At 36.3% G+C, this 18,398-nt stretch overlaps 2 protein-coding genes across 3 annotated transcripts; both read left to right on the plus strand.

Moving 5' to 3' along the window:
- Positions 1 to 9,374: 9,374 nt before the first annotated feature.
- Positions 9,375 to 13,491, plus strand: LOC109220770 (SNF1-related protein kinase regulatory subunit beta-2-like). 2 transcript variants are annotated; one of them, XM_019385239.1, is made up of 5 exons: positions 9,375 to 9,665; positions 9,827 to 10,011; positions 11,557 to 11,741; positions 11,841 to 12,003; positions 12,870 to 13,491. In XM_019385239.1, the coding sequence occupies exons 1-5, from the start codon at positions 9,662 to 9,664 to the stop codon at positions 13,203 to 13,205; spliced, it is 873 nt and encodes a 290-aa protein (XP_019240784.1). In that variant the 5' UTR covers positions 9,375 to 9,661; the 3' UTR covers positions 13,206 to 13,491. The 2 variants fall into 2 exon arrangements, with proteins under 2 accessions (XP_019240784.1, XP_019240783.1); XM_019385238.1 differs by lacking the exon at positions 9,375 to 9,665 and having other exon boundaries at positions 9,737 to 10,011.
- An 893-nt stretch (positions 13,492 to 14,384) lies between these two features.
- On the plus strand, positions 14,385 to 17,277 carry LOC109220769 (mediator of RNA polymerase II transcription subunit 11-like). The gene is made up of 5 exons (XM_019385237.1): positions 14,385 to 14,545; positions 15,537 to 15,727; positions 15,885 to 16,001; positions 16,392 to 16,588; positions 16,799 to 17,277. Exons 2-5 carry the CDS (start codon positions 15,674 to 15,676, stop codon positions 16,800 to 16,802), a joined length of 372 nt encoding a protein of 123 aa, XP_019240782.1. The 5' UTR covers positions 14,385 to 14,545; positions 15,537 to 15,673; the 3' UTR covers positions 16,803 to 17,277.
- The last annotated feature ends 1,121 nt before the right edge of the window (positions 17,278 to 18,398 follow it).

Raw genomic sequence — 18,398 nt, forward strand, 5'->3', positions numbered from 1 at the left:
CGAAGCTTATTGTCTTCCATGAAAATTTTAGTTCCTGACAATGATGATGTTTTGAAATCAAGTACAACTTATTTGACTTTTAATTTATATTTTTTTAAGCATTGAATAATAGTATAAATAAAAATAGTTAATAGGCAATACACTTCCATATAATACTTTAACTCCCTTCATATTCAAATAATAGTTTTTTTCATTGATTTTTAGTAGAATATTTAAAAATTACACTCAAATGTTAGAACAAATAATTAAGTATTTCTTCTTTATCGATTTTGTGTAATATTTTGAAAATTACACCAATAATTAGATAGAAATAACTAAGAAAATATTTAAAAAGTTAGAAGAATGTTTACGTTAAACAAAATTGAAGGATAACAATCCTGGGATAAAATGCGGGTTATTTAATTTTGTGTTTGGATAGATTTTTTTTTGGGTATAAAAACTTGTGAGAATAGTTATACCACAATCTTAATTAGATGCTATTGTATTATTCTCAAAGTGAGATAATAATTTGGGGATTAGCAATCCCAGGATAAAATAATCAGATATCAAATTATCCTTCTCCAAAGCGCTTATTCCAAAATCTTTTAAGAAAATCAAGGTTAAAGTTAAAAAAAAAATTATTTCCAAGTTTATATATGAAAAATCAAACACATTTTTTATATTATACTCCATACATTCGATCTATTGTTCATTCAATATATATTTGAAAGTATATCTAATAAATATTTCTGTTATTACTTGATTTTGTATTTGTGAATATAAAAGACCCCTTAGGCTACATAAAGGAGAAAATTGGCGCTAAAAAAATTGGACAATAGAGAAAATTTAATTATAGTGTAACACTTAAAGTCAAATTGGTAAAATGCCAACTTGAAATAATATGGATAAGACAACATAAGATAATATTTTGTATTATTAATGAATTTGTTAATTATTTTTTTATTATATTCCAACAAGTGTGTGACGATCCGACCCGTCGTCTCATGAGAACCGCTCCGTTTCCCCCATTTCCTGCTTCGTTATGCTTCATTATCAGTGTCTTGTGTGAACGAGTTGAATTGGGTTGATTTTTGGAAGGAAATGAGACACTTAGTCTCTTTAAGGAAGGCTTGTTTTGGAAAAGTCAACCGGATGTTGACCTATGAGTTAGAGGCTCGGATGTGGATTCCGACGATTCGGTTAGCTTCGGGGGATGATTTGTGACTTAGGAGTGTGATCGGAAGTGATTTTGGAGGTCCGGTGTAGAATTAGGCTTGAATTGACGAAGTTAGTATTTTGGTGAATTCCGGTTGATAGGTGAGATTTTGATCCGAGGGTCGGAATGGAATTTCGAGAGTTGTTGTACCTTCGTTAGGTGATTTGGGATGTGTGTGCAAAATTTCAGGTTATTCGGAGGTGATTTGTTGGGTTTTTGATCAAATGCGTGTTTCGGAAGTTTTAGAAGAACTTAGGCTTGAATCCGATGTAAATTTGGTGTTTTGATGTTAGTTTTGGTGTTTTGAGAGTGCAACTAAGTTTGAATGATCATATGTGACGTGTTAGTATGTTCGTATGCAGTCCCGAGGAGCTCGGGTGAGTTCCGGATAGGTTTGGGCTGCGTTGTGCTCGTTTTTCTTATGCTTCGACGTCGTTTCTTCAAGCATAAATGATATCATATTGAACAAATGAGCTTCGATTACTGTTTTAAATGAAGCATTAATACGAATCGTAATTATGGACACGTAGCAAAAAGAATCGTCGAATTTGGACATTGTATGAGGATTTTATGGCCATTTTACCAAGGTTGCCCAGATTTTTAGGTTAATGACAAAATTGCCCCTGACGGCGTATTAAAAACCTGCACTATTTGCAAATCTTAAAACCTACATATCTCCTTCATTATAATGTCAAATTGAGTGATTCAAAAGCCTAAATTCATTAGAATTTCACGAGGAATCCATTGGGAGCAGTAAAACGCGTGAACAGTATACCTATAATGAGCAGTTCGAGTTTTCTTCCAATTTTTGAACGGGAAGAAGTTTCTGAGGCGATTTTTAAGAGAGAAAATCATTGGGTATCACAGAGGTAAATGATTTGATTATTAAAACTCGTTTATGGGTGATTATAGACCATAATCCCAGCCTTTAATTCATGAAAAATAGTAAAAAAATAGGAATTTGGGGCCTGAGATTATGAGACCTTTAGGGGTCGATTTGAGGGGTCAAACGGACTCCGATTGAGTTGACACTATCTGGATTAAACTGCTGTAATTATAGCTTACATTGTGCCTATCCAGGATTTCTTACTCTCAACCCTTATTTATGTTTATTACTCTCTGGGTTGGAAGTACTCACATTACTCCCTGCACCTTGTGTGCAGATCTATGTGCACCCACTGAGGCTGAGTGAGGATTTCTCTGCCGAGCATCATATCTGGGAGCATCAAGGTAGCTGCATGACGTCCGCAGTCCTGATCTTCCCATCTAACCTATTTGCTTTATTTCCGCATTTCTTTAGAGCAATATGTAGTAGGTTGACACCCATGTATTAGAGGCTCAGACTTGTGACACCGGATTCTTCGGGCTGTGTAGTAGTATTTCTACTTGGGTTTTCCGCATGTTTTAATTATATTTCAGAGTTTCAGTATTATGACTTAGTAATTATTTGTGTTAATTGAATCATGAACTGTATAAAAAGGGTTAAGGTGGTTGAATTGGTCGGGCTTGCCTAGCAGTATGTTGGGCGCCATCACGACCGGGGTTGGGGTCGTGACAAAGTGACAACTCTATTTTTCTTTTATATATTTGTAAGTTATCTGTTTGTAAAATATTAACTCAATATTAGTCGTTTTTGGATTTTACACTATGGTTGTCAATTTTCCTTGAGCTATAGGGACAACCTCCTCCTTCCAAATCTCTTAAGAGATTAAAGAAAGATCAATTAATTTTCAATAAGTTTTATTTGACAAATCTTTAAAGAATCTTGATAACAATATTTATGCATTACTTGCTTGTTTTTAATATTAGATCACATAAACAATAACAAATTTCATAAGATATTCCCAAGTAGGTCTTTAAAAATAGAATAAAGCATTTACGGACTTTTATAAAGAAAGATCTTTTTCTTTATTGTGTTAGTTAAATGGGATCAACATTCATCATTCAAGAAATTTATTTTTTGTTTTATAACCAAAGACATTATTTAAATATTATTTATGTGATTTTAAAAAAAATTATATATTCATTGATATGGGGTACACGCGCAAAGCGCGTACCCTAAAACTAGTATGCACAATAGTGTAAAGTTCTTTTTATACTGTTAATGCAATTCAACATGAGATAACGTATTAATTAGTATTATTTTATGAGATAATAAATTTAATATTAAATTTTTTGAAAATTAAACTCATCAAATATAAACTAAATATGTCCTTATCGAGGAAGCGCATAACGTCCATTTAGTATTACAATCTATGCATGCTTAGGAACTAACATAAATCGCTAATCATGGAGTTAAAGTACCTTTCTGAATAATTTCATGTGACGACCAAAGGGTCATCACCTATTTCCTCATTCGTTCCGTGCTTCCGAGGCCTTGGAAACCTCATTTTTTTTACTTGCCTCGATTTGCGTGTGCAGTCCCGGCGCGTAGCCGGAAAGCTTTTATGTTGAAATATGTGAATTCCATGAAAAATTTGAAGAATTTTGATATTAATATGATTAAAGTTGACTTCGGTCAACATTTTTGGTAAACGGACCCGGACCCGAGATTGGACGGTCCCGGAAGGTCCGTAGAAAAATATGGGACTCGGGCATGTGCCCGGAGTCGAATTCCGAGGTCTAGAGCCCGAGGAAAGAATTTTTCTGTGAAATTATTTTTCTGAAATTAATAAGGAAAATGAAAATGAAAATTTATTAACAGACTGTGGTATCGGGCTCGTATTTTGGTTCCGACGCCCGGTACAAGTCTTATATATTGTTTAAGCGCTTTCTATGAAGTTTGGTCGAAATCGGACGTCGTTTGACGTGTTTCGGACCTAATTATCTAAAGTTGGAAGTTTATGAAGTTTGAAATAGAAATGATGAGTTTGAGGCTTGATTCAATGATTTTGATGTTATTTTGGCAATTTGATCGCTCGAGTAAGTTCGTAGGATGTTATTGAGTTAGAGTGTGTGATTGGTTAGGAGCCCCGAGGGCTCGGGAGTGAATTGGAGGTGGTTCGGGGTGTTTTTGCACTTAGAATGGTAGCAGATTTTTCTGCAATTTTTGCCCAGTGAATTCCTTCTTCGCGTTCGCGGCCTTAGTCTCGCGTTCGCGTACCTTCCCCTGTTCCTTCTCCGCGTTCGCAATAAAGTCCTCGCGTTCGCGAAGCTTCAGGCCGCCCTTCTTCGCGTTCGCGTAATGCCAGACGCGTTCGCGTAGGCTAAATTTTCGGGCACCCAATATTTTCTCTTCGCGTTCGCATCCCTTGTCCGCGAACGCGATGCTTGCCAACTTCTGTTAATCGCGAACGCGACCCTACTGTCGCGAACGTGTAGGGTAATTTCACCCAGCGATTTTTAAATCATAAAAACAGAACCATTACGGGATTTATCCCCACTTTTCATAAACCTTGTCTTCCCCACAGCACCTAAGTGATTTTTAGAGCTAATCTTCGCCAAAGCTTCAAAGGGTAAGTATTATCTAACTCGTCTTCTTCATTCTCTATCATCATTTAGCAAAATTCTAGCCCTAAATCATGAAATCAAAGTAGAAATTAAGGGTTTTGGGTAGAGTTAGGGTTTTGAGAATTTTGGGTGATTCAACCTCAATTTGGGGTCGAATCTTAAAACAAATTTTGTATTTGGACTCGTGGGGTTATGGGTGATCGGGTTTTGGTCCGAGCCTAGAGTTTGGACCATGTGGGCCCGGTGTCTAATTTTGGTATTTTTGGAATAATGCTAGAAAATTTATATCTAGGCTATGAGAAGTTGCCGTTGAGTCTTTATTGATATTGTTGAATTAATTATGCCTAGATATCACTGTATTGGAGGTGGAATCACGAGGTAAAGCGATAGTTGAGGATTAAGTGGATTTCAAGGCTTTGAGGTAAGTGTTTGGTTTAACCCTAGCTTGAGGGAATAGGAGTTGAGCCTCGATTTGCTAATTGCTATGTACTCGAGTACGATGTATAGGCATGGTGACGAGTATCTATACATTGGTGTCTAGCATGACCGTGAGTCCTTATAATGTGATTATCATGAACTTATTGTGAATTTCATGTTTATTGGAGTATTTCCATATATTGTGAATAACATGTGAATGGTGATATGATAATTTGATTCCTAGGAGCATTGGCTCTAACTGTGATACGAATATTGAAAGTATATGAAATGACTTAATTCAATGAGGAGCGTCGGCTCCAGTTGTAGAACGAATTGCGAAAGTATAAGTGATAATTGAACCTCTGGAGCATCTGCTCGAGTTGTGAAAAAGAATTGTGAAGTAAAAGCGAGAAAGAGGAGAGATCATTATGTTGCCCTCTTGGCGGGCTATTGTTGGGTTGTGATTCCTCTGCATTGTGTTCTTAACGGATACTAGGGTCGCTCAGGTTAATGTTTCCTTGTGTGATATGATGAATATAGCTGTAGATGGGTTGGTTGGGTGTGGTAGTCGGTTAGATATAGCTGAGGTGGTCAAGTGTGGTAATAGGTTGGTTATAGCTGTGGTAGTTAGATGTTGGAACTAATGTGGTGGTTAGATGTTGGAACTAATGTGGTTATAGTAATCCCCTTGCCAGAATATTTGAGATGATGTTTTGTTCCCTTACTGGGAAGTCGTCATATTGTTGTTTGTGACGGAATATGAGATAAGAAATTTCTTGGAGCTTGGGCTCCAATGATATCGTGAGATAAGAAAAGTAAGAAAGAGAAAACGTTGTTGATTATTCCCTTGCCGGGACGTCTGGTTGAACTTGTTGGATTCTTTCCCTTGCCGGGATGTTTGTCAAATGTTTACTTATTTTTATGCCCCTTAATTGTGACTGATGTTTGGGGAGTCGGACTGTTAAATGATATTGAGGGTCGGGTTGCACGCCGCAACAATAATATGTGAGGGTCGGGTTGCACGCCGCAACAATGATATTGAGGATCGGGTTGCACGCCGCAACAGTAAAAGGTGAGGATCGGGTTGCGCGCCGCAACAATGATGTTGAGGATCGGGTTGCGCGCCGCAACAATAATATATGAGGATCGGGTTGCGCGCCGCAACAATGATATATGATAAGTAATATGGGTCGGGTTGCACGCCGCAACAATGATATTGTGGAGCGGGTTGCACGCCGCAACAATGGTAATTATGGAGCGGGTTGCACGCCGCAATAATTATTGAGGCTATGTGTTTACATTTGAGTATTGATTCCTTGTTCACTGTGAACCTAAGTTGCTTTAGTTGTTACTCTGGATTATTGTTACTATTGTAACTCCCCATAGCATGTTTCCCCTCCCATGTTGGTAATTGCTTTGTATTCGATTTCCGCTGTATATCTATAACTGCACAGGTTTATGTGGTGTCCAGTCTAGCCTCGTCACTACTTCGCCGGGGTTAGGCTAGACACTTACCAGCACATGGGGTCGGTTGTGCTGATGCTACACTTCTGTGCATTTTTGCACAGGTCCAGGTTTTGAAGAGGAGCAGCAGCAGTAGTACGGGAGCAGACTTTCATATCACGAGACTGAGGTAGCCTTGCAGGCGTCCGCAGGCCCGGCGTCTCTTCTTTATGTTTTCCTTTTGACTGTTGCCTCATTGTTTTCGAGACAGACAGCTATTATATTTCTGACCTTTGTATTTAGTTTATTCTTAGTGGTTCGTGAGTAATGTGACACCAAATCTTGGGTAGAAGTTGTTTTTGACTATTCCGCGTTTTAAATTCATCATTTTAAGACAGACTTCCGCTATTGTTCTTATTAGACTTTATGTTCTATATTGATGTTATAAACTGTTAAAGATAATTGCTAGTGATGGAAAGGTAATTAAGTTGGCTTGCCTAGCTACCACGAGTAGGCGCCATCACGACTCTGACGGTGGGAAATCCGGGTCGTGAAAATAGTTAACTATTAGAGCATGTTTTGACATAAGAGTTTTTTCACTTTTTTTTTGAAAAATTTTCACTTTTTTTTTTTGAAACCAGTGTTTGGCCATAAAATTTTCAATTTTCATTTAAAGATGAATTTTGAAATTTTTCGAAATTTAAAAAACTCAAAAGTTTTTTTTCAAAAATTTTCACTCAGGTCACTCATAAAACTTCAAAAACAACCTAAAATTATATTTATGTCCAAACACAACTCTAATTTTCGAATACCATTTTCACTTTTTTTTCTCCACTTTTTGGAATTTTACAATTCTTATGTCCAAATTCCCACTAAAACTAGCGAAGTAGCTAGGGGCTATACAATTCGAAGATGAATATGCGATATTATCATCGTATCACCCAAACAGAAGTGAAATTAGAATTTAACGTTTATGGATTTAGAATTTCAAAGTTTGAACTAAAATTTCTAGGTTCGACCGAATCAATAAGTTGTACTAAGGGGCGAAGTTATGTGTGACCAAGCGTGGTCCAGTGAACACCCTTCACCTAATAATTATATTGTGTATAGGGCAAAACATTACTTATTATTTATCGAAAAATAGACTTTGAATACCCTTGCATAGCCCACTGGCAAAGAGGGTTCAAATTTCTGTCTTCACCACTAACTTGACACTAATTCCGCCCCTGCACCCAAGTGTTAGCCCCGGGGGCGGAGCTAGAAGCCCGGCTACAGGTTCGGCGGAACCCAGTAGCTTTTGCTTAAATAACCTATTTTTGTTAGAAAATTCATTAAATATTGTATAAATATTAAAGGGAGAATTACACAAAATACAGTCCACTTACAACATTGCAGCAGAATAACCCAGTTACAATTTTGCAAATCTGTAGCCCATTAATAATAGGCCAACGTTTGAAAAATAAGCATTTTTTCTTTCTTTTTTTTATTTTGCAAATCTTCAAGCACGAAAATTCGGTGATTTTTTATTCTTCTTCCCCAAGTTTGTATATATTCCTATTCCAGCTACAAAAAATTCAAATTCATATATAATGCAACTTGAAAACCTTAAGTTTTCTTCTTTTCCAAGTTCCAAATAGCATAAATAAAAAATAAAAATTGAAAAAATTATTGCACGTTCATGATTTTGCAAATAAATCAACAAGAAAAGTCGATTTATACATAGATTGAACATATAAATTTTANGGAACATATAAATTTTAATTTTAGATTTAAATACACATGTGCATTACATGTATAATGATGTATAACTTTGTATAAACTTTTATATACAATTTCTAATAATGTATATCAGAAAAAAGACAAAGAAGAAGAGAAGAAGAAAGTGTCAAACATCTATGGATGCCTACTATACACGTACAATGTATGTACACACTTATACATTAAGAATATATCTAATTTATACAACATTGTACGCATATATACATACTTATACATATTTATACAATATTGTATAAGTTTGTATAAACACTACCTATACAAGTTTACACCAGAAAACACCTTCTGTCCATCACCACATTACGGTTTTCGGTGGTTGCTGGTGTTGAATTTTTCCGGCGAGGTTTTGGCATTCAAATCTGGGCTTCACCAGTAGCAAAGGATGAAACAAAAACTAAGAGAAATAAGAAAATATGAGACGAGGTCGCCGGAGATGCTCTTTTAGGCAAGATCTGATAGTTTTAGGCCAGATCAGATAATTTTTGGACTGATATGCCAAATTTTATTCTGGTTCCTTAGCCTCTTTTTGTCAATTAACTCAAGAATCGAAATCTAATTGACATAGCATGCGAGGATTATCACGAGTGTGTACAAAAAAATTCTGTAATTTTAGGGAAAAGGAAGAGAGAGGCGAGTGAAGAGAGTTTGAGTACGCTGGGAAAGAAGAAAGAAGAAAAGAAAAAAATCCAAGATACATACAACCTGGGCCAAATCGGATAAAGGGTTCAAACCTGGGCCATTTTTAGTTGGGTTGCTGTGCCAAGTGATTAAAAGCGTAATTCTTTCAATATTAAATTAAGAACCCACTTATTAACACGTAAAGTTATTCTAAAATCTAAACCCATAAAGTTAAAATTTTGGCTCCGCCTCGAGACTTACCCACGGCCCACAACAATAGCTCAATAAGGTTATTTTCGAACTTTAATATGTAAGGTTCAAGGAGAAAAAAGTAATTTAACAGAAGCTATTGTGGGCAGTTTGCAAGATGTGATTGGGGGAAGCTGCATGAACTGTAATAAGAAACAACCTGAGATGAAACTTTTACCAAAATAATGGAACATTCCTTTATTTAAACAAAACATCATTAGTTCACTAAAGTATCTTCCAAACTCATTGGAGAATAAAAACACTTTCTTTCTTCAGTTGCCTATCTTTTTTTTCTCTTTTCTTTATTCAGAGAGAGAGAGAGAAGCAGCAGTTGAAGTTAAAGAAAGAAGAGAGAGAAAAATGACAAAAAAAGCTTTCTATCAATCAATTATACACAAAAGCTGCAGAAATCATGTTACCTTCCCTTTGAGTTAAAATTCTTGGTTTGCTTTCTGAGGCTGCTCTTAGCATACCCCTCTATTTATATATATAACCAGAATAATAATAATACTAATGAGTAAGTTACCAAATCTCTCAAACTCTCTCAATAATATCTAGGTTTATCACTTATTTTTAATACATGTAGGAATTTCTGGGTTTTTTTTGTGTGTAAAATTTTAGACATGGTTTTTAGGTGACTGTGAATGAAATATGAAGTGGGGTTTTTGTATTATGCAGAAATGGGAAATGTGAGTGGGAAAAAAGAAGAAGGTGAGACATCAGGATTAATCAAGAATCAAGAAGATGAAGAGGAGGAATATATGGAGTATGCTCATGGTCATGGCCAGTTTTCAGATTCTATGGTTCAGTCCCCACCTCATAGCCCTAAAGCTTATCAGTCTCCTTTGATTTTCACTCCACAGGTGAGGCTCAAAAAACAAGTCACTAGTATATTTTTAATGTTGGCATTATTAAGATACAATTTTTTGTTTCCTTTGACCATTTGTTATGGTGTATATTATATATTGGTAATGTTTAGATAGATAGAAAAAAATCACCTAGTGTTGTTTACCTCCTTTGTAAAATTCTACTTCATTGACCACTTGGCCACACCTTTGCGTGTCTGTTTCAAGAAACTCAAGTCTTCTAAAGAATGTTTTATTTCCAGCCACAGTGAGCTAAAATTAGAACCTAAAAGATGAGTGTCTCTTTAGAATCTTTTACTATTTTTTTTATATGATACTCAATCTTACATAAATATAGGGTAAGATACGTACAATAAACTCTTATGGTTCGGTCCTTTCTCGAACCCCGTGTCTGGCGGGAACTTAGTGCACCGGGCTGCACCTTTAATTAAAAGCATTTGCGGATCTACATACACACTTATGGGTGCTTAAGCACCCATTACTTTTGATCATATTTAGTAATTTACATAGGTAAATATGCAAATATTTAGATAAATATTGAGTGAGCACCTACAACAAAACTTTTTTTTCCTCTTCTTTTGAAATTTTAATCGGCGAGCACCCATGACTTTAAAATCCTGGATCCGCCACTGATTAAAAGGGAATGCTTAATTAAATTGTTAAAGCTCTTCTTGAACTATAATTGTGTGTGAAGTATGTATATGGTAGCTGGTTTTTTTGCCTGAAATGGAAGAAGCTGTACATTTACTTTGGGGTTGGGAGACTTAAGAGGTATAATATTCCTGCCTGTTGTACAAACTTTGTGGGGTTAATATGTTGTGTTTGGTACGTTAAAGGACACACAAGAAGATCATTTGGCCATTTGTTAGTCACAAAAAAATTGAGGGGACCAACTAACACATTAAATGTGTTGCCTAAATCTATGCCCTTTATTTACAGCTCACTTATTTAAGTTCTTTCCGTGGAATTTTGGTAGTTTCCACTCTTGTATATTCTTATAATTTGATTTCTGTTAGTATTATTTATTGTTGCTTTCGCTTCGGTTTTCTGTTTGGTTTACTGGTGTTGTTGCTTACTGTTACTCCTTCCTCTCTATCTTCTTGAGCCGAAGGTCTCTCGTAAACAGCCTATCTACCTTCTTAAGGTAAGGGTAAGGTTTGCGTATACTTTATTTTTCCCAGACCCTACTGGGATTACACTGAGTTTGTTTTTGTTGTTGTTATAGTGGAATTTTGGTAGAATTCAGGCACTGAAACTTCAATTTGAAAACTGATACTTCACTGTTCTACAAAGTAAAAGATTTTCAGTAAGATTTCAACTTTGAAGGGGAGTCTTGGTAAAGTTGTTACCATGTGACCAGGATGTCACGGGTTCGAGCCGTGGAAACAGCCTCTTGCAGAAATGCAGGGTAAGGCTGCGTACAATAGACCCATATGGTCCGGTCCTTCCCCAGACCCTGCGCATAGCGGGAGCTTAGTGCACCGGAAGTCCGGACTGCCCTTTATTCCAACTATTTATCTTTGTAGAAACTTCATTCTGCAGGTTCCAATTTTCCCTTTACAAAGGCCTGATGAAATGTCGATGCAAAATCAAAGTGGAAACTTAGTGCAAAAGACAATGGAGTATGGAGAAATGCTTTGTGAAGATAGGATACCAACAATGATCACATGGAGTTATGGGGGAGTTGAAGTTGCTATTGAGGGATCATGGGATGGTTGGAAGACAAGGTATGTTCATTGATTCTTGTTTCTTTTGTTGCATTTTCAGTCCCTTGAAAAACTTGAGATTGTTAACAAAGTGATTTAATTTAACCATTTTTGCAATAGAGATATCCTACAAAGAACAGACAAGGACTTCAGTGTCATGAAGGCGTTGCCGTCAGGCGTGTATCATTACCGGTTTGTTGTTGATGGACAATGGAGATATGCTCCTGATTTGCCATTTGAACGCGATGATATGGGAAATGTGTTCAACGTCTTGGACTTGCAGGTCCATTCTGATTTTAACTCAACACTGGTTTATCAGTGATCCATTTGATCTACTTGGTAGTAAAGCTATCTAGCCGAGGGTCTATCGGAAATAGCCTCTCTGCCCTTCCAAGATAGGGGCAAGGCTACGTACATCTTACCCTCTCCAGACCCACTCGTGGGAATTGACTGGGTTGTTGTTGTTGGTAGTAAAGCTATCATACATTGCATGTGTGGATATGACTGGTGAGGCAGGTTAGTTGTGAAAGCATAAATTCTTATATGTTAAAATATTTAAGGGAAAAAAATAGTAAACTATTTCATGTCAGGCCAGTGAGAAGATTGAAATACTGGGATAATGTCTGAAAATAAAACCAGTAGATGAAGATAAGGTTGCAGTTCTGCTTCCTGAAAATAAAAATACTATTTCCTCTGTGTCACTGCTATTAATGTTGCCTTGTGTTCTTTGTATAAACAAGTTTCTTGATAGCTACTATGTCTTAAAAGTGCATAGTTCTTGACAAATTCAGCATAAGTAAAATGCAGCTCGGTACACTAAGCTATCGCTATGCGCCGGGTCTGAGGAAGGGCTGGACCACAAGGGTCTATTGTACGTAGTCTTACCCTGCATTTCTGCAAGAGGCTGTTTCCACGGCTCGAACTCGTTACCTGCTGGTCACATGGCAACAACTTTATCCGTTAAGCATAAGTATTCTTGTTAAATACTGTGGCCTCATGCAGCCAATTCTCGACTTTGCAACAGAAGAATAGATAATATGTAGCCTATTAAAAGTATATTGATGATCTCTAGCTATTGCTCTACCATTATCATTTTCCTATAATATAATTAAACACAATGATTCTACTTACAACTAATGTGATATGCAGGATAGTGTTCCAGAGGTTCCTAATAACACCAGTTGTTCAGAAGCACCTCTTTCCCCTGAATCAAGCTACAACAGTATCCCTTTCAGTTCAGAAGATTTTAACGAAAAACTACCCGATTTGCCTCCTCTGCTACAACAGACACCTCTCGACCTACCATCTTCATCTCAGAGTAGTATGGAGACAATGCAGAAGCCATTACCAGCAGTTTTGAACCATCTTTACATACAGAAAACGCGCAGCAGTCAATCAATGGTAGTACTAAGTTCAACACATAGATTTCGCACTAAATTTGTGACAGCAGTACTTTATAAGTCCTTGAAAAACTTTAAAAAGTGAAATGCTTTCAAAAAGAAGGAAACTACCAATTGGTTTATATCGAATAGGAAAAAGTGTCTATGTAAGGAAAAGTAGCGAAGGTCTACTACATTTTGGAAGTGTTTTCTTTTTTTCTTTTGACACTCATTTTCAGAAGTAAGCATCTGAATCTTATCAAAGTTTTGCAGATATTTTTGTTACTGCAAATTGTATCTTGATGTGATATTTACTGATATGTTGCTTCTGTGTATCTGTATGACAACTATGGCCGCACTCGATTTATGAAAAAGGTTGCATCTTTACCAAATTTGCCTGTGTATTAAAATTTCCACTAAACATCTTGTTTACAAAATTTGCCTCTGTATTAAAATTTCCAGTAAACATCTTATTTGTATTATGATTTGATTTACAAGTGCTGCTTTCTGTTTCCACTGGAAAGGATGAAGTCATAACTTCTTACATCTGTTATTCAAATATTGCTATTTTGGTATAATCAAGAAGTTTTAGACTAATCATTTGCATATAGACTGTCAACATTCAAGGCTCTTCTGTTTTCCACTGCTAAAGAACAACAGAGTATTTACATAGATTCTGATTTTATCTCCTCATTATGATGACATTCTCCATAATGGTCTTATCAAAATCTCGCGGGACTAAATCAAGGCTTTACTAGTCTCCCGCTTGAACCAACTGTTTACCCTTGACATTCTTAATATTAAGATAAGACAACAATGATAAAGGACAAAGAATATTAAAGGTACGAATGTATCATTCGGTTATCAAATGTGAATGAAGTTGATAGAACAGCACGTTCATACGACAGTGATATCGAGGCCTAAAACCTAAATATATTAAAAGAAAAATCCATATAATAGTAAGACACAAAAAAAGCCTACATGGCTTTGATCTAGCGATGAGCACACACGTCATGTTATTGAACTCTCCCTTATATAAAAATATGGTACTAAATGAAAATGTAAAGGGTGAACGGATTATTCGTTAAGTTTTGTACCTTTCGACACTTGCTTGGGGATTTCTTAGTTAAAAAAGATAGACAAAACAAGACTAGGTTTTTTATGTATGGATCAATTAAATGTGACAAAAAGAGCATTTAATTTAGAAAATCTGAGTTGAAAGTAGAAAGTAAAATTTTGAGATATATTATTTAATTTAATAGAATTTTGTATTAATAATTATGTAAATATAATATTTGGGGCCTAAGGAAAGGGCTTCACCTGCCATACCCTAGGGCGGCCCTTGATCACTAGCTGCGACGAGGACGGACGATTGCTGTTCTTCTGCCACCTACTAATCGCCGCGACGGAAGGTGTGGAATGATTGGCTTCTCACTTCTATAAACGGTAAACAGACGAATTGCCGGCTAGGTTCTTTTTCAGTTCTTTCGTTTTCTTTTCCAGCTAGATATTTCGAATTTCTCTTTTCCGAGAACAAAATTATGAAAAGTTATTGAGATGATCATTTGAAATAGGGGGGAGATTGGGGGTGATTTTCCAGTTAAGCAGTGAAGGAGTGATGAACCACAAAAAAAGTAGAAGTGATTAGGTAAATGGAATATGCAATTATAGATTTTAAGCATCTGTATCGAGAAATTGGAAATTTGTAAGTGAAAAACACAATAATTAGGATACACACTTTAAGAAAATATATCTCTTTCTGTTAGTTCACCCACATGAGGGCCTAATTTGGTGACCTGCAGTCCTAGCATTTCTCAGGGAACAGTGGAAGCAGTCTTTTTACAAGAATGCAAGGGGAAGACTGTGTAGATTATTCGCGCACTCTTCCCCTTTCACGCCCTAGCTGGGGAGCCTTTCGTGCATGAGATATATCTTTTTAGTTTAACCACTAGTTGCTTATTGGCATATTTAGTTGAGATATCATCAAAACCGATAAATTGTACAACAAAGGAGCATGAAAGAGCGCCTATGATAGTTTAGAAGAGAAATAAATTTTCCTGCTTCACTGATGAATAAGATGTGTGCTAGCATTTGGTTTATGGAATTTGTCTGTGTTACATGCAAAAACGATATCTCTAATATGAAGCATGAGAGATCCTAAAGCTAGGCATTTGTGTCTTGTCTTAATGAGACAAGTGGAGAGCATCTCCCGATGCAGTAGCGTAGCCAGGAATCTCGCCAAGGGTGTCCTTTAATGAAGTACAATCAATAATATTTTTTTGATGAGTGGGTGCACCGATAAAACTACGCAACATTTAGCTGAACAATAATTTTTTTACTAGCTAGTAGCGCACTTATTAGAGGAAGTTTTCTCTTCTATTTTCCCCATTGCTTATGGAAGGTTCCTCTGATTGTCTTCTAATTATTTTGACTGCAGAGAGTAACCGAAATACCCTGTGAACTGCACTGAACCGGGTTTCCTAGATCCTGTTTTATTTCTCCACATCTAGCTCGATCTCTGTTGTTAATTCACTCAATTTTAGCACCTGTCTCGACAGCTCCACTCAGAATACTATGGATTCACAAAGCCAGAATACTTCATTGCAGCGGCTGCAAAATGTTGAGAAGGTAAATGTTTTAGAGAACTAATGACTTAAAATTGGCTGATTTCAGTAACCACTACATTTGTATCTTTGTCTTCAAAATACTTCGAGTTCTAATTTCAGTAACTGCTACATTATTGACATATACCAGCTGATTTTGTATCTTTCTCTGATGTTTGTAGAGGATAGTTAGAGTTCTGGAGCTAGCAGGAGGTGTAATGGATGAAATGGCAAATCCAAGTGGTCCCAGGAAGGAGCTTATTAATAACCATTGCAGTGAGTTTATGCAATTAATCAAGGTTTGGACATTCTTTACTACTTTGCACCTGGATGTTTTAGAACCTTTATATCTGGTAACAGCACCTTGTTATGTGTAATAAGAAGCAGTCAAGCTTTCATGCTGTTACTCCCGAAGTTTGAATGTATGAGTCTGATAATTCTCTTGTTTGCTTACTGTTTGTTGTCCTTTTTGAATTGCATTTATTTGCCATTTGGTATTGAATGCGAAATTTTTTACGAGGTAAAAATGGAAACTTATTGTTCATAACTTCTACATCGGGAACTAGTTTGCTGTTGTCATGGGCAATTATCATTATTTTTGTCTGGAACAACTGAGTCTGTTCTTGAGTTCTGATTGAACTAAGATCAGTTTGAGAACTAAATGGATGATATTTTACCAATTACAACAGGACATCCAGGTCACACTCCGAGAAGAAATCAAAAGTGCATGTGAATATCGTCCTTTTGAGAAGTGTGACTATGTACCAAGAATATCAAACGAGATCTGTTGCAAGAAACTAGAATATGTCATTTCTCAGTTTGATGATATGAAGCGAACAATTGAGGGGTATCATGCTGCAGCGGTAGACCATATGGCCCTAGATTAGTAAGTAATTTACTCAGTGTTGCTTCATGTTCATGTGGCAACATAAATATCTACTTCAACAACAATGCCTCAATTCCAAGCAAGTTGGGGTCGGCTTATCTGTTAAGGTTTATTTATTTAAAGAGTTGGAATGAGTGCTTCTGTATTACTACTTTTGTGTGAGTAAGATAGCTGATGGATCTCTACTGATTGCTTAAAATCTTGTTGCAGTTGAAAATTTCTTCAAGCTGATGTTACATAGGTCTGTAAAAAACTTAGGCTTTTCTTTATTTGGAAGAGATGATAAGGAATGGATATCCCAAAAAGCAAGAGGTACTTGAAATGTCAGTGAGAAGCTGTTATTTAAAATTTCGTTTAGCTTACCATGGTCTTGATCATTCGGTAAGCAATGATGAGTTTGAAGTACTTGTGCCGAGGGTTTATTAGTTTCAGCATCTCTACCTCCTCAAGGTAGGGGTATGGTTGCGTACATACTACCCTTCTCAGATTACACTGGTTTGGTGTTGTTGTTGTTAACTTGTTATTGGGTTCGTGGATCAAGACTTCTCTTTGAAATCATTCTTATATGTCCCTGTAATGCCGGATCCATATCTTATTCAATCAAAACTAAGTTCAATATGTGCGGTTGAAATGTAGGCATGAAACATTGGTGCTCACTTGTTTTTTGTTTATGTTGCAAAATTGCTCTATTTGGTTGCGCGCGTTATCTACTGTATTTCTTGTTTGAACTTGAAATTATACTTGGTAGGAGCAGTGGCGGAGGCAGGATTTTCGCTAAGGGGTTAAAAAAGGAAAAGGTTAAAAATTCAAAAGGGACTGGCTGATCGGAGCTGAACCAGAGACCTCACAAAGGTTTTGAATCCCTTGACCACTGAGCTATGCTTTTGGACTGTATCAAGGGGATTCAAAATATATATATATATATATATATATATATATAGAGGCACAAAATAGATTTTACGTAATATGGTGTATAATTTTCCGGTGAACCGCCTTCCGCCCCCTAAATTCGCCCCTGGGTAGGAGATTGGTTATTGGTTATGACTGAAAAGCTGTGAAACTAAAAGAGCATAGGATGAATATAATGAGTTGGCAAATACATTTGACTTTGGATCTCAGTATTAATTAAAGTTTACTTTCTGTAAAGTGTGTTGTTCTGGGCAGAAAAAATGACCATCCTAATGCGTAGGGGTTGGGCTATTTTGGTCCTTGATGTATACCCTTACCAGAATGTATACAAAAAGTGGACACTTTTGGTCCTAAAGCCTAAAACTAAGAGTTAATACCCTAAAATTCCCCTAAACTATCATATTCTTTTCAGTTCCTACTTAAACTATTCGGTGTCCCCAAAATTCTCCTGAACTATTGTCCTTCATATTAAAAATCCCTCATTGCATTCTTGGTGGTATGTGTAGTACACGCTCCTAATTATTTACATGTTATGTAGCACTACACGTGGATATTCAACTCAGCCTAAAACTCGCCTAAACTATCACTTTTTTGTCAGTTACCTACTTAAACTATCTGGTGTCCCCAAAACCTCCCTGAACTATATTCCCCTATATATTAAAACCTCATGCTGAACTTTTAAAGGTGTGTTTTTTATATAGTTTACTCATGATGTATTGCTCTCGGATGATTGATTAATTTTAGGAGTTTTGGTCAAAATAATATTTATCGCATTGTGTTAATTTTAGGCTTAATTGTGATTGTGCTTTATGCTAAACTCCAATTGAATAAGTCCTTATTTATATTTACTTTGTAGCACAGTAAAAATATAAATAAAAGGCATATAGTGTTGCATTTCTTA

Source organism: Nicotiana attenuata, unplaced genomic scaffold (assembly GCF_001879085.1).
Source record: "Nicotiana attenuata strain UT unplaced genomic scaffold, NIATTr2, whole genome shotgun sequence".
NCBI lineage: Eukaryota > Viridiplantae > Streptophyta > Magnoliopsida > Solanales > Solanaceae > Nicotiana > Nicotiana attenuata.

What these genes read in the sequence shown, in the direction of transcription:
- LOC109220770 (XM_019385238.1), top strand. Translation starts at nt 9,793, where the DNA reads ATGAAATATGAAGTGGGGTTTTTGTATTATGCAGAAATGGGAAATGTG. An exon ending in CTTTGATTTTCACTCCACAG is followed by an intron (nt 10,012 to 11,556) that starts GTGAGGCTCAAA and finishes TTCATTCTGCAG; the next exon opens with GTTCCAATTTTCCCTTTACA. An exon ending in TGGGATGGTTGGAAGACAAG is followed by an intron (nt 11,742 to 11,840) that starts GTATGTTCATTG and finishes TTTTTGCAATAG; the next exon opens with AGATATCCTACAAAGAACAG.
- LOC109220769 (XM_019385237.1), top strand. Translation starts at nt 15,674, where the DNA reads ATGGATTCACAAAGCCAGAATACTTCATTGCAGCGGCTGCAAAATGTT. An exon ending in GGCTGCAAAATGTTGAGAAG is followed by an intron (nt 15,728 to 15,884) that starts GTAAATGTTTTA and finishes TGATGTTTGTAG; the next exon opens with AGGATAGTTAGAGTTCTGGA. An exon ending in AGTTTATGCAATTAATCAAG is followed by an intron (nt 16,002 to 16,391) that starts GTTTGGACATTC and finishes CAATTACAACAG; the next exon opens with GACATCCAGGTCACACTCCG.